Source organism: Theobroma cacao, chromosome 3 (genome assembly GCF_000208745.1).
Source record: "Theobroma cacao cultivar B97-61/B2 chromosome 3, Criollo_cocoa_genome_V2, whole genome shotgun sequence".
NCBI classification, from domain to species: domain Eukaryota; kingdom Viridiplantae; phylum Streptophyta; class Magnoliopsida; order Malvales; family Malvaceae; genus Theobroma; species Theobroma cacao.
Window position 1 is genome coordinate 744,112 of NC_030852.1, and position 12,291 is coordinate 756,402.

The 12,291-nt window shown below is 35.8% G+C and overlaps 2 protein-coding genes across 3 annotated transcripts; both read right to left on the minus strand.

Annotated features, from left to right (window-relative positions):
- Nucleotides 3,641-5,174, minus strand: LOC18603911. Its single transcript, XM_018116758.1, has one exon. It carries the CDS (start codon nucleotides 4,774-4,776, stop codon nucleotides 3,880-3,882), a length of 897 nt encoding a protein of 298 aa, XP_017972247.1. The 5' UTR covers nucleotides 4,777-5,174; the 3' UTR covers nucleotides 3,641-3,879.
- LOC18603912 (probable inactive poly [ADP-ribose] polymerase SRO5) lies at nucleotides 8,593-11,589 on the minus strand. 2 transcript variants are annotated; one of them, XM_007036166.2, is made up of 5 exons: nucleotides 10,620-11,589; nucleotides 10,275-10,516; nucleotides 10,056-10,192; nucleotides 9,869-9,964; nucleotides 8,593-9,068 (listed from the first exon to the last, which is right to left on the minus strand). In XM_007036166.2, exons 1-5 carry the CDS (start codon nucleotides 11,162-11,164, stop codon nucleotides 9,000-9,002), a joined length of 1,089 nt encoding a protein of 362 aa, XP_007036228.2. In that variant the 5' UTR covers nucleotides 11,165-11,589; the 3' UTR covers nucleotides 8,593-8,999. The 2 variants fall into 2 exon arrangements, with proteins under 2 accessions (XP_007036228.2, XP_017974066.1); XM_018118577.1 differs by having other exon boundaries at nucleotides 8,593-9,071.

A 12,291-nucleotide genomic window follows, 5' to 3' on the forward strand; every position in this document is an offset into this window, starting at 1 on the left:
GGACAAGCAAGCTCTTTTTTTTCATCCTTTTTGCACCGTAGATACTATGCTGGCTAACATGTCACTGCTGCTGCCGATAGAGATGGCATTTTTTTTTTGTTTTCATGAAAGAAATCAAGAAGCAACATGGCAATTGTGCAAGGACATGAATGGGAAAAACTTGGTCTGCCATTTTGAGCAAAGTGGCTCTAAAGCTGCGGTTCTCATCAGCATGGCCAGCTAAACATTAAGAAATCCACCCCCCACCTTGTACCACATGAATCCAATCAAGATAAACAGTATCCATATTTATGATTTTTGGAGAGAAAAAAAAAAAAAACTTTCGTGCAAACTGTTCTTTAGTCAATGTTTGGATATGGGATAATTGGCATGGTGTAGCTTCTAGGAAGATGGCTAAACATAGTGATGGGATGCACCTAAATTTCCTGTTGGAATATGGCATATAGGGTGGCTGGATGCTTTAATGTAATCCCAATGACTTGTTAAATTGGTACACACAGAGCCTATAGCAGTGAACCTTTTTTGCAAGTTTGGACAAAGCAAATGGTAGGGCTACTATGCTTTAGACATATTCTATATGATAATAAAAGAAAATTGTAGAGTTGCAATCATTTTCCCTACGAGCTATAATAAAAGCTAAAACTCAAACTAATAGAAGTAAATTTTAACCTATTGGATTTAAGTAATATTACCAAATTAGAGGCTGTAACATTAGTTTTGCTTCTCTTTGGAGAGTTAAAAGGGGAGAGGAAAAATATAATTGATAAACAAAAAACTGGAAAAAGCCTTTTTGAAATGTAAAATAGCTTTAGCAAAGTGGGGAGTCATGGAGGGACTCAATGCAGATTCTGTTGGTACCCCAAGAAATAAGGGTGCCTGGCTGTGACTGAGGAGTATGCAGGCTTTGACTGTTGTGGCATATGGTATGCTCTAGAAGAGGTAAAAAGAAAGGATGTGAAATATGCCCCACAGTCTAAGACCCAAGATGCCCTCTTCTGCTATTTCTTAGTTACCTTCTTCTGTTTTCTTTATAAAAATGTGTAGAAGAAGATAGAATAAAGCTTGATTCAATCACTTACTGTTATTTTTTCTCTGTTTCCTAGTGTCCCTTTAAAGGAGAGGGAGAGAGAGAAAAGGCTCAATGGTCCTGGTACCTGAAACGAATCTTGCAGATTGTGATCCTTTCTTTAATCTTACATTGACACCCTACTTTCCTTTTTATCTTTTTTTCTCTTCGGGAGGAAAAGCTTAGATTTGCTAGATTGTATCCTATCTCTCTCTCTCTCTATCTCTCAACTCATCAAGTTTACCATTAAATTTGGGTGGATCTAATTCATCTACATTCTCTAAGTTAACTTGTACAAATTATAATTAAAATCAGTAAAATTCTGTTAAATTACAATTACGATACTATTAACTCGATGATATGTTAGATTATAATTACCATATTGTTAACTTGATTCTCTTTATATATATGAATAATATACAAACCAAAACATAAAATTTCTCTTTTTGTAACATTCTATATCACTCCAATTTCATCGGATGCCCCCCCCCCCCTAAGAGACTAATTCATTTGCTTTTATTACTTTATATCTAGTGCAGTAGTATTCTAAAGGAAAATTTAGACCAGATTGCAAACAGGTGGGGAAACGAAACATACAGGAGAGGCATCAAACCAAAGCAAGCGAAAAAAATTAACCACAGCTAGAGTCTTTGATAAATGCATTGCATGCTCCTTGATGTGTGGTCATTTTGTCTGGTAATTGTCAAAACCTTGGAAGAGATCAGGAATGCAGAAGGTGGATTCCTCCTCTAGCTTTACACAATATCCAACAATCCCTGGAAGCTTTTGCAGTAAAAATGGGTTGGACAGGCTCAATCAGGAGGAAGATGACAAAAAAAAAAAAAAACAAAGACATAGACCAAGACCCTAAAGGCTCCCAAACGCGACACTCATTTTTGCTGCCAATGGCATCATTTTAACCTCTTGCTTTTCGTTTTCATTTTCTACAGCTGCTGTCCTAATGGATCCAATACCAACCCACACAGCCTTGGCAAATGGAAAAAATTAAAAATTTTGTTCCCCCCAAAAGGAAACTAGGACTAAGATCATGGCCCCCACTATTTCCCATCCCACCAATCACAAAATAGCTTAGTATGCCCCTTTTATGGGACCCTGGAGGAGCTGCCCTGGAAGAAAAAGTTTTACAGGATTCTTTCTTAGTTTTTGGTTAATACTTGAGACTTGGGACTCTGGGGTTTCCAGAAATGATGAGGCAAGATGGAAAGTAGAATAATCTCAAGTTTTCTTGGGGTATTGCGCTTGTGAATCAGCAAAGGGCAAGGTTATTTATTTCAACAATATGGCCATAAAAGCATGACAGCATTGCAATCATTATTTCTTTTCTTTTCTTGTGAATGTAATTCTCACCATCCTTTAAATTTTACATTAATTAATATTTATCTTCACTTGGAAAAGAACAAAGTTGCATCTGCCATCATAGTTTTTCCTCTTACCTACTTCCATCCTCTTTATCCCCCCCTGGCAATCCTTAGAACAAAAAGAAATTGGGAACGAGATATGACATATTCAATTGTCAACTTATGATTATGTAATGATGTAAAGTTTAGCAATCCTAGCTAGGGGGTGCCATATGAAAATTTTTATTCGGGAGATAATTTTAGTTTGTTTGGTTTGATTGAGGATACTTAACGTCAGGTTTACGACCCACTCTACTTGCTTGTAAGCCATCTTCAAGCCTTGATTTGATAGATAGTTAAGAATTTTGTGAACCACCGGCGCATGTTCCATTCCGATTAGAAAAAACTCAATAGAGGTAGCCTGCTCATGATCTTGACAAGTTTCCTTTTTAATTTTAACCAAAGAAGGGGATAAGTTCTTTAAACAAACAGGATAAAAGATTAAGATTCTAAACCAACCAACAGCCTGTTATCTTGCAGCAAACTTTGGCAGATGAGTACTTGACTTTTAGCCTAAATCTCTTTAAAATGAGAATAGTTATTACATAATTTGATTTGATATATTATTTCAATATTTAATGGATAAAAATAACTTTATATTGGATGACTTTCCTTTGCTCTTGTTGAGAAAGAAAACCCCATAACCCCTTTGCATTGCATGACTTGGTAGGGCAGATGGTTCTTTAGGCACATTCTCTCCAAGTTCTTAATAGAAATCTTTTGTTGACTTCTTTGCATTTCTAATTATAAAATATTGGGTATGATTGATGAAAAGAAGACGGAAACAAAACCTATAATATTTCCTTCCAGTAGCCAAATTTCGCCGACATTAGACTATGTCAAATGAAGAACAGAAGATTCAATTTCAACTGTACCAATCTTTTTCTCTATGGTAAGCAAAAATCGGCGCCCTAGATGATCCTGAAAGAGACTGTCAAACCTAATCTTCATTATTAAATCTAAAATAATTGTAAAATAAATATATAGACTGACATAATCTTCTGGCTTTGTAAATTGTAATTCAATTCAATTCTCAACAGCTTTCACATTCAAAATTACAAAATTTTGCCTACCCAAAATGCAGATTTTCACACTTAACAGACAAATCATTTTGCTCTTTCAGTCTTTCTCATGGAGCTTTGAAGAAGAACAGAAGCAGAAGAAAAGAGTGGATGATTTTACTCAAGCGCTTGTATATATATTAATTTATACACAACATATGGAAAACCCATCTTAATCAAACTAATCATATTTACTTTCTCAAAGGAAAAAGAAGAAAAAACTATCAAGCACAAAAATGGGAAATTAAAAAGAAAAGGAAAACGAAAAGGAACAGGGAAAGGAGAAATAAGCCCACCTTTCAATTTCATCTCACACTGTGATTCTGATATATCTTCAAAATGGATGCAAATTCTTGCTCAAGCCATGGACATTAGAAAATAACCCCACCAAGTCCTGCCTGTATGGCAAAAAGGACCTTCTCTTGTCCCCTGGTTTCAAATTTCTGGTACCACCACAATGTTCTTCAGCTGCCTGAAACTTTCCTGGAATTTCCATGGCCTTGTTACCATTAGTGTTACTGGTTTTCTCTCTCTTGCTCGGTGCTAAGAAAACAAACGTGTCTTTACCATCACTGTTACTTCTATAAAGCAGGTCTCTTAACTTCCATCTCTTGGATGACCCGGTTGAATTGCTCTTCTTGCATCTTCCAGGGGATTCTTGGTCATTCCCTGATGACCCTCCTTTCGGTTTCCAGACACAGTAAGACCCCGGCGTTACTCCTTCCAATTCATCAGCTTCCGAGGACGAACACGAAGTCGTTTCACGTTCTTCACTCATGAGTTTTCTCAATGGTAAGCGACGGGGTCCTGGTTTGGATACAAAGGGATGAGTAGAGTCAACGGTTTTGCCATCAGGGGTTTGATCATCACTGAGCAACAAGTTGGTGTTGAAAAGTGGATAAGTTGGCCTGATTTGTCCGTTGTGAAAGATTTCGTCTGCCGAGATTGGAGAAGTCTCCGGCTCTCTACAGACAAAAGCAAACTCGAAATCATCGTCCTCCTCCTCCTCTTCATTGTCTTCCTCTTCTATGACTTGCTGTTGGAGCTGCGGGTTTTGTTTTTGTTGCGGGGGCCAGGTTTCGTAAATGTCGTCCTGACACGAATCACCAGACTCCTGTCTGAATTCTTCGACAACTCTCGCAGCGATTTCAGCAAGCCTGCCCGATGAGTAAGTGTTGAAGCTTGGAGAGCTTGGGGACAGAGACAGAAGTGGACTTGCCTGCATTTGCATATCTACGATAAACTTAAGAAGCAAAAAGAGATCAAAACCAACCCGGTTTCTCTTTTTTTTTTTTTTTTTTTCCTTCTCTTTTGTTGAGTGAGAGACAAGAGAGGAAGATTTGATAGTTCAAGAGGAGATGGAATTGGTCGAAATGGGAAAAGAAAAGGTTGTCAAGTCCGGGTTATAGGCATAAAGGATTGGGCTTCAAAATCAAATGGGTTCTTTAAGAAAGACATTCCCATTTCCTCCAAGCATTAGAAAAAGGAAAAGAAAAGGAAACAAACAAACAAAGCTCCAAAGCAATGGAGTGATATTTGAAGAAAGGGCCGGGCGGGGGGGAGGCAGACGCGCTTTCTAGAGAGAAGGGGGGGCTGTTGGGATTGCGGAAAACGTTCGGTGAATGTGACCAATGGATTGGCTTCTTTTTATAAATTTCCTGTTGTTATTGTTTTTGGTCTAATTCTAGAGGGCGTTCCTCTTTCCTAATCTTGGAAACTTCTTTGCTTCTTTCACACGAAATTATGAGCTGGGTTTTGTTTTGTACGTGGAAGAGTTTATGATTTCACACCAGCATAAAAGTCCTCCGACTTCTCTCAATGTCCTGTTTAGTATTTCTTTCGTAATTCTACGTTACTACGTATTTAAATTTATATTATAAATTAAAAATCTTAATTCATGAACTTTAACAATAGAAATAAATAATTTATTAATAAGAATGACAATAATATAAGAATTACATTAAATGTCTCGTATAAAACAATAAATAGAACATTAAACGAGACATCAAGCGAGTACAGTAAATAGGAGGCTAGTGTCATTTGTAACTGTGGCGGTCGCCTTTTTCCTCTGTTTTTGTTTTCCCTTAGGCTGCTTAGCTGTTTATTTCAGAAAGATGTGAGTAAATGAGGGTTAAGTCTTGGGGGGCATTAAATGATTCAACCCTATAGAGGACCTTGTTGAATTGATGTTTGATCATGGATGTGGACATCAAAACTTGAACCATTTTGCCTTAACTTTTACAACATTTTTCTAAAATTAAACGAAGCTGTTTGGATTTGCTGCAGCAGACCGCTCCCTTCACAGTAATGTTGAGGTTAGACCGAAATGTCTTTTAAGTCAAAAACATGCATTCGTGACAAGTCACATCCAAATTTATTTAATTTTTTATAAAAAATATTAATATGAAAATAAATTTTTTAAATATGAGTGAAAAAATGAATATAACGAAAATATTATATAATAAAATAAAATAAAATATCACAAATTTCATGTGACGCGTACCTTCATAGCTGAAAATGCAGCTTTAATTTCCCATCTTTAAAGTTGTTAGAAGGTTAAAAAAAGGAGTTCAAGCCTAGTAATCTACAAGTCCAAAGAGCACTCAACTACTGCACCCAAGAAGGAGGTTTGGCCTACGTCTACAGATGGCGGCCACCTGTTTTGTTGCAAAGGGGAAAGGCGAAGGCAGGAGAGCCACGTAGCCAGAATTGGCATCGAATCTCATCTAAATTATTAATTAAAAGACTTGGCTTCCTTTGCTTTTGCCAGCAATGGGCGGTGACGTAAACCAGTAATGTGGAGGATTCCCGTCGCAATCTCCGCCGCCGCTGCTTGACACGTCGGAAGTTCGACGCCGAACACTTGTCTCGAATTCATAATCCCCAAACGCCCTCAGGGGGTCACAATCCTGTTTTGCTGCCACGCAATTTCATGTGAAAAGGATACTGCCCAACAGGAGAGGGAGGAAATTCACGTAACAACTTGCATGATTTTGACACTTTTTATTTTGCCTTTTCCGTTCCGTAATTTCGATATAGATATATTTTATATTAAAATTTTAATTTTTTTAATAATATAAATATTTAAAAAATTCTAATATAAAAATAAGAATATTAAATAATTAAAAATAAAAATTCATTTTATCACGTATATTATATGATCGCATCATCTGCTTGGCATGTGTTTAACTACGCCGTCTAATCCTAAAACGCTGTTTACAAATAATGTGTGCTAGCAAGCTTAATATTTTACTATAAGGTTTCAATCACCAATAAACCATTTGATCAAATAAAAAGAAATACTTAAACATTAACATGTTTGTATTTGTTCATAATTAGTGATTGATACTCTTTACCTCATATGTTGTGACATTACAGTTTTTTTTGTTTTCTTGTTCACTACATAATACTAATGGGGTACAAAACCCATTAAATTTGACTTGATATGTAATTATCTCCCTTACCAAGACATCAAATCAGATTGACTAAGATTACGATAATTCAAAACTTATAATCATCGAAATAATTCAAGTTTAATTTAACTATTGTTATTCATTTTAAGGAGATTAAGGTCCAAGATTCCGACTCAACTCCCTCTTTTTATCTCTCATGTGTACCAAAAAAAAAATTATGATCAACAATGTATTGCACTTGATGATATCGAGCTGGCATGGGTAATTTATTTACTTGTTTATTGAATTAAATATTTGTTCATCTTTAGTCATGCTGTAGTTCAATGCAAAAAAGGATGAGATAGCTGCTGAATTTTGATGATTATGAGCATATATGTATATATATCCCATGAATCCAATGATATGTTTCCATTTCAATATTTTTTTTTTTGAGAAAATTTATTGGTTGAGTTATTACAGCATTAACAGCAATTAACCCCCCTTATTTTTTGAACTTAATTATCCAATAATCCACACATTATTATTATTATTTTCGTTTTGCAGAATAAATGGGTAAAGGCAAAGTAAACTTTGGAAGTAAGGAAAGGGGAATTGTGATTGCAATCGAGTGTGCATCAGCTGCGTGATTAAGGGGTAATTGCCACCCATACCTTAATTGTTTCTTTTTCATTTTTTGTGGGGTACATATACCATAATTGTGTGAACTGTATTGAATATTTTAGGACCTAAAGTCTCCTACAAAGGGTTGTTTGAGTTTGGGTCATCTTCAAATAATCTATTTACCACAGGCAACCAAATTTCTACAGAATTTTTCTTCTCAAATGTGTTTGGAACACATAAATTTATTTTATTTTTATGCCATTCATTTGTGAATTTGTAAACATCATTTGTTCTTAAATCGACTATATTGACTTGAATATTATACATTGATGATACATTCATATACGAGAATTTCTTTTAGGTTAAAATGAATTATACTTTCATTAATTTCAAACAAAATTTTGGAGGGGAGTACTTGCCTCTAGAGCTAAAGACCAATCGATCTGTCAACTTCCTAATGACCAAAAGTTCCCAAGCTTGGTGATTGATTGGGGTTTATAAATTAGAAGGAAAACATATTGTGGCAAAATGCACATTTTCAATGCAGCTTAACCTATGTAGATATATCCTTGACTTGGAAAGAGACTACAAACCCTCTTCAAAAGGAAGAAGAATAGAATGAATTGACAGAACTCTAGCCATGAAAGTAGGTTTTAGGATTCAATTAGGCCAAGGTTAGTAACCATGGTGTCCAAAAGTTTTGGTCCTATCCAGTCAGAAGATTACTGGGTTTGGGCTCATCTGTGCTTGGACTTGGATACATATACAATTTTAGCATGAAATCCCAACCCACCTCAGTTCGACACCTTACCAGTTCTTCTATTTTTTATTTGTAAATGAATTGAAAAGAAATAGGAATTAAGATTAGAAGAAAGTTTCTGGTTTGCATGGAAATAACCCAAGATTAAGCTGTCTTCTCTTTTGCAAAGTGAGAATTAAGAGCATAAATTTAGCAGACATTTTGTACTAATCAAAGAGGCTATCTTGCTTAAGGTAGTTTTAAGTTTTTCATATTGAGGAAAGAACCAATTCGCTTAGTAAATCTGTCTAATAGCAAGATTTGAAGAATGTAAATGAAGTTTGTACTGTTAAGCTGACTACAAAAACCTGATCTTTGAGCTGTCTTTGGACATTCTACAATTTTTAAGTCAATGCAACCATAGTGTTTACTTCCTCAATCAACCAAAAACAGGGAACCGAGTTCATTTTCACTTATAGCGTAATTTGAAAGGAAGACGTGACAGCTTTGTAAAGCAAAAACACCAAACATTCCACAACTGGTTTTTGACAAAACAGAATCTTAGTTCCACCTCAAGCTTTCACAATCTGCCTGGTCTGTGTGATCTGCCTTCTCATCCCCACTCAGTGATTGCTACTTCTATTTATATACAGAAAATTCCCATCCACTTAAAACATTGAGTCAACCTAGATAGCCAGCCTTCTAAGGATGTCGAAACCTGCTCCTGGATCCATGCTCAGTTGTTCGTTGAATGCTGCTAAATGCAATAGGCTGCTGCAAAAGCAGAACATAAAAAGGTTTCCTTGCAGTGAGATAACTTTCTAGATGGTAGATAGGAAAAAAAGCAAAGTAAAATGAATGGAGAAAAGCTGCACGGAAATTGCTTGAATAGAAAGACAAGGTTTAACAATTGACAAGAAGCCTTTTTCATTCCACTTGCTTTTCCTCAATCAAGAAGTTTTTTGTCTTCCACCCAATTGTTAGGTTGTTAGCGGTCTTCCACCTAATTGTTAGGTTGTCAGTAAACATCCATTTTCAGTTTTGATTCCATTAACACAAACTAAAGTTGCAGGTAATGAAAAACTGCATAACAGTTTGTTCATTCCAAGGACAAAGCTAGAGCTATAGTTTCAGTGAATTAGATACACATAAAAAACAATGTGATGTCTTTATAATGAGGCTGAAAAGGTCTAATAAGCTTTTCAATGGATTAAAAAAAAAAACATTTCAAAAGACAGCACATGGTTCAAGGATGAGGATTTTGGGATCTAAATTCCTTGAATCAATTGAGTTAGATACATGTTTTCCACAAGAAAAAGTATACAGCATGTGGTAGTGGCCCATTAAGCATGTTGGACAGTAGGAAAATAGAATTAATCATTCCTCATAAGATCTAATAAGTGTTGCAACTTCTTTTCCTTTATTTTAAGCATAGCAACTTGCAAGAATTGCAGAAAGCTAAGTATTTCACTTTCTTTTTCTCCACAAATTAAATAGATAATAAAAAAAGAAAAAGAAAAGAAAAGAAGACCAACTCCAGGATAGTCATAAGACATCTAGTTTATCAATACCTTGGTCCTGGAGGATTTGATGACAGCAACCAACAACTTGTCTCCTGCTATTTGTCTTACAAATTGTATCAGTTCATGCCTTGATATTTTCTTATCCTGCAGAACAAAATTCAACATAAGATTGTAAATAAAGAACAAGACCATATGACTTTCATAGGAAAAAAAAAACCAAATAAACAGAACTTACCCTGAGATCTTTGTGATATTTGGAGATCAAATTGATGGAAGGAGGAGGTAAGAATTCCGAAAGTGCAGATATGAGAGCTGGAAATGATATCCAAGGCGAAGTTGGTATCTTCAACCTATCTTGCATCCCAAGGAAACCTAAACAATAAGCAACCAAGGTCAAAACCAATCCCTTTGACTTTCAAAGCTTTTTCAACGCCATACAACTCAGGTCGCTTACCTTTCAAGGACGATGGAGCTCTGAAACTCAAGATGAACTCTGGCAAGATGTGAGTATTCATGTGTGTACTCCACAAAATATACTTTTTCGGCGACGACAGATTGTCAACGCCAGAATCAAACTCATCTGAACTTGGATGACATTGCCTAGAACCAGGCTGCACCGCCTCTGCCTTCCCCAATATCACACGGCAAAGCATTAAATGCCGCATCCCATTTTTATCAACCATTGCATTCTTCACACTGAAGCAAAACAATCAAATTTAGCAATGAATATCTAATAATAAACAGTAAAAAAAAACCATACTTTCAATAAGAACATAATGACCCGGTCGTGTTTTTTTACCTTTCCATGGGAGAATCATCAGGGGAAAGATAGAGGCCGCAACCATACAATCCACTGTTTTCAGGCAACCCGAAATGACCAAAACCATGGTCAACAATCTTACAAATCTCATCTCTAGAAGCAGAGCACCATGCATACTTAATGTTGGCGTCGCCCCCACATTTTTTCTCCATTGCTTTGATGAAAATCTGGAAAGATTGAAGCCTTGCTTGCCAAGTAACACCAAGAAAACTATTTTTATGGATTGTCAAGTCCTTAGTATGAGCTGCCAGAGCACCCAGATTGGAAAGAAACCTTTTCATGATCACGTCATGCGCCTTGTCCCCCGGGAATAACCGAACCAACCCATTGTTAAACAGGGGAGATTGATCAAAACTGGGGCCAGAAACGCCGCTTTCGCAATCGGTAAGAACGGATTCTTGATCATTTACCGTGTCTAACGTAGTCGAATTTGAAGATGCCGTGTGAGTCTTCTCAGAGTCTCGTGTTTCGAAAGAAAGGAAGTTGTCATTGTTGTCGTTGTATTCGTTTTGGTTAAAAGCCATAGTGGCAATAATTTAAAGAAACCCAGAATCAAAGTTTCTACTTTTGGATCAGAATATGAACCAATATCGAGTACTAAGCAAAAAAGAAAAACAGAGAATATGTACCCAGAGAGAATCTAACGAAAACAAGTTGAACGAACCCAGAAAAAAATTAGGAAAAAAAAAAGGATACAAACAAACAATCTAATTATACATCTCTGAAGGACAGAGCAGAATAGAAGAAACAGAGAAGATGGAAAGAATTCCAGGTGTTGTTAGCAGAGACGAAAGGTTAAGATCGGGTTTACTTGGAGAAGAGAGCAAAAAGATAAAAAGGGGAACACTTGCTTAAATACAGATAACAGGGGAAAACTAACGAAACCGACTTTTTCTCCTGGAGTGGGGAAGAAGGAAGGAAAGCAATGGCCGTGGGCGAGCAATGGGGCGCTAGTTGTTTTTTCTTTTATAAGGTGGGAAGCCTGTCGTTTTGGGTTTATAAAGAAGGCGGTTACCCCTTGCTTGGCTTACCTGGATTTTGAAAAAAGGGAAGGAAAATTACAGGATTGGGCTCTAAGGAAGGAAACACTAATACCCAATACAATATTAGTATTATTTTATTAAAATAGAACAATATAAGTATTATTTTATTTTTTATTTTAATATATTAGGTTTCGGGGATTTTGGGTCATTGGGATTATTGTATTTAGGGTTTATCTAGATTTCATCTTGGGATTGGTATTTCGATAATATTATATATATATATATATATATATATATTTGCTTATGAATTTTATTTTATTTTTAGTTAAATTTCATTTATATTATTTATTCTCACATAGGGTTTAGGGTTTAAGTAAAATCACATCAAATCTCAAAAGGGTAAATAGAATTTATCCCTTTATTATTATTATTATTATTATTATTATATAAGAGAAAATAGGGAGGGTGAATATTGGGTTGTGGAAATAGAGACTGGGAAGAGTGTTGTTTTCAAGAAAAACTTATATTTTATATATATATCCCATTGCGGGTAGTAGATGTGTCTTTCATTATGGCTTTTCATAGCACATGGAATTGCTGATTGATGGATGGCTGGATGCCTTCACATCTTCACAGGTTTTATCCTCAAATTGCTTGCGTTCTCTTTT

What these genes read in the sequence shown, in the direction of transcription:
- LOC18603912 (XM_018118577.1), bottom strand. Translation starts at nt 11,164, where the DNA reads ATGGCTTTTAACCAAAACGAATACAACGACAACAATGACAACTTCCTT. An exon ending in AGCTCCATCGTCCTTGAAAG is followed by an intron (nt 10,193 to 10,274) that starts GTAAGCGACCTG and finishes CTTATTGTTTAG; the next exon opens with GTTTCCTTGGGATGCAAGAT. An exon ending in AATATCACAAAGATCTCAGG is followed by an intron (nt 9,965 to 10,055) that starts GTAAGTTCTGTT and finishes TTTGTTCTGCAG; the next exon opens with GATAAGAAAATATCAAGGCA.
- LOC18603911 (XM_018116758.1), bottom strand. Translation starts at nt 4,776, where the DNA reads ATGCAAATGCAGGCAAGTCCACTTCTGTCTCTGTCCCCAAGCTCTCCA.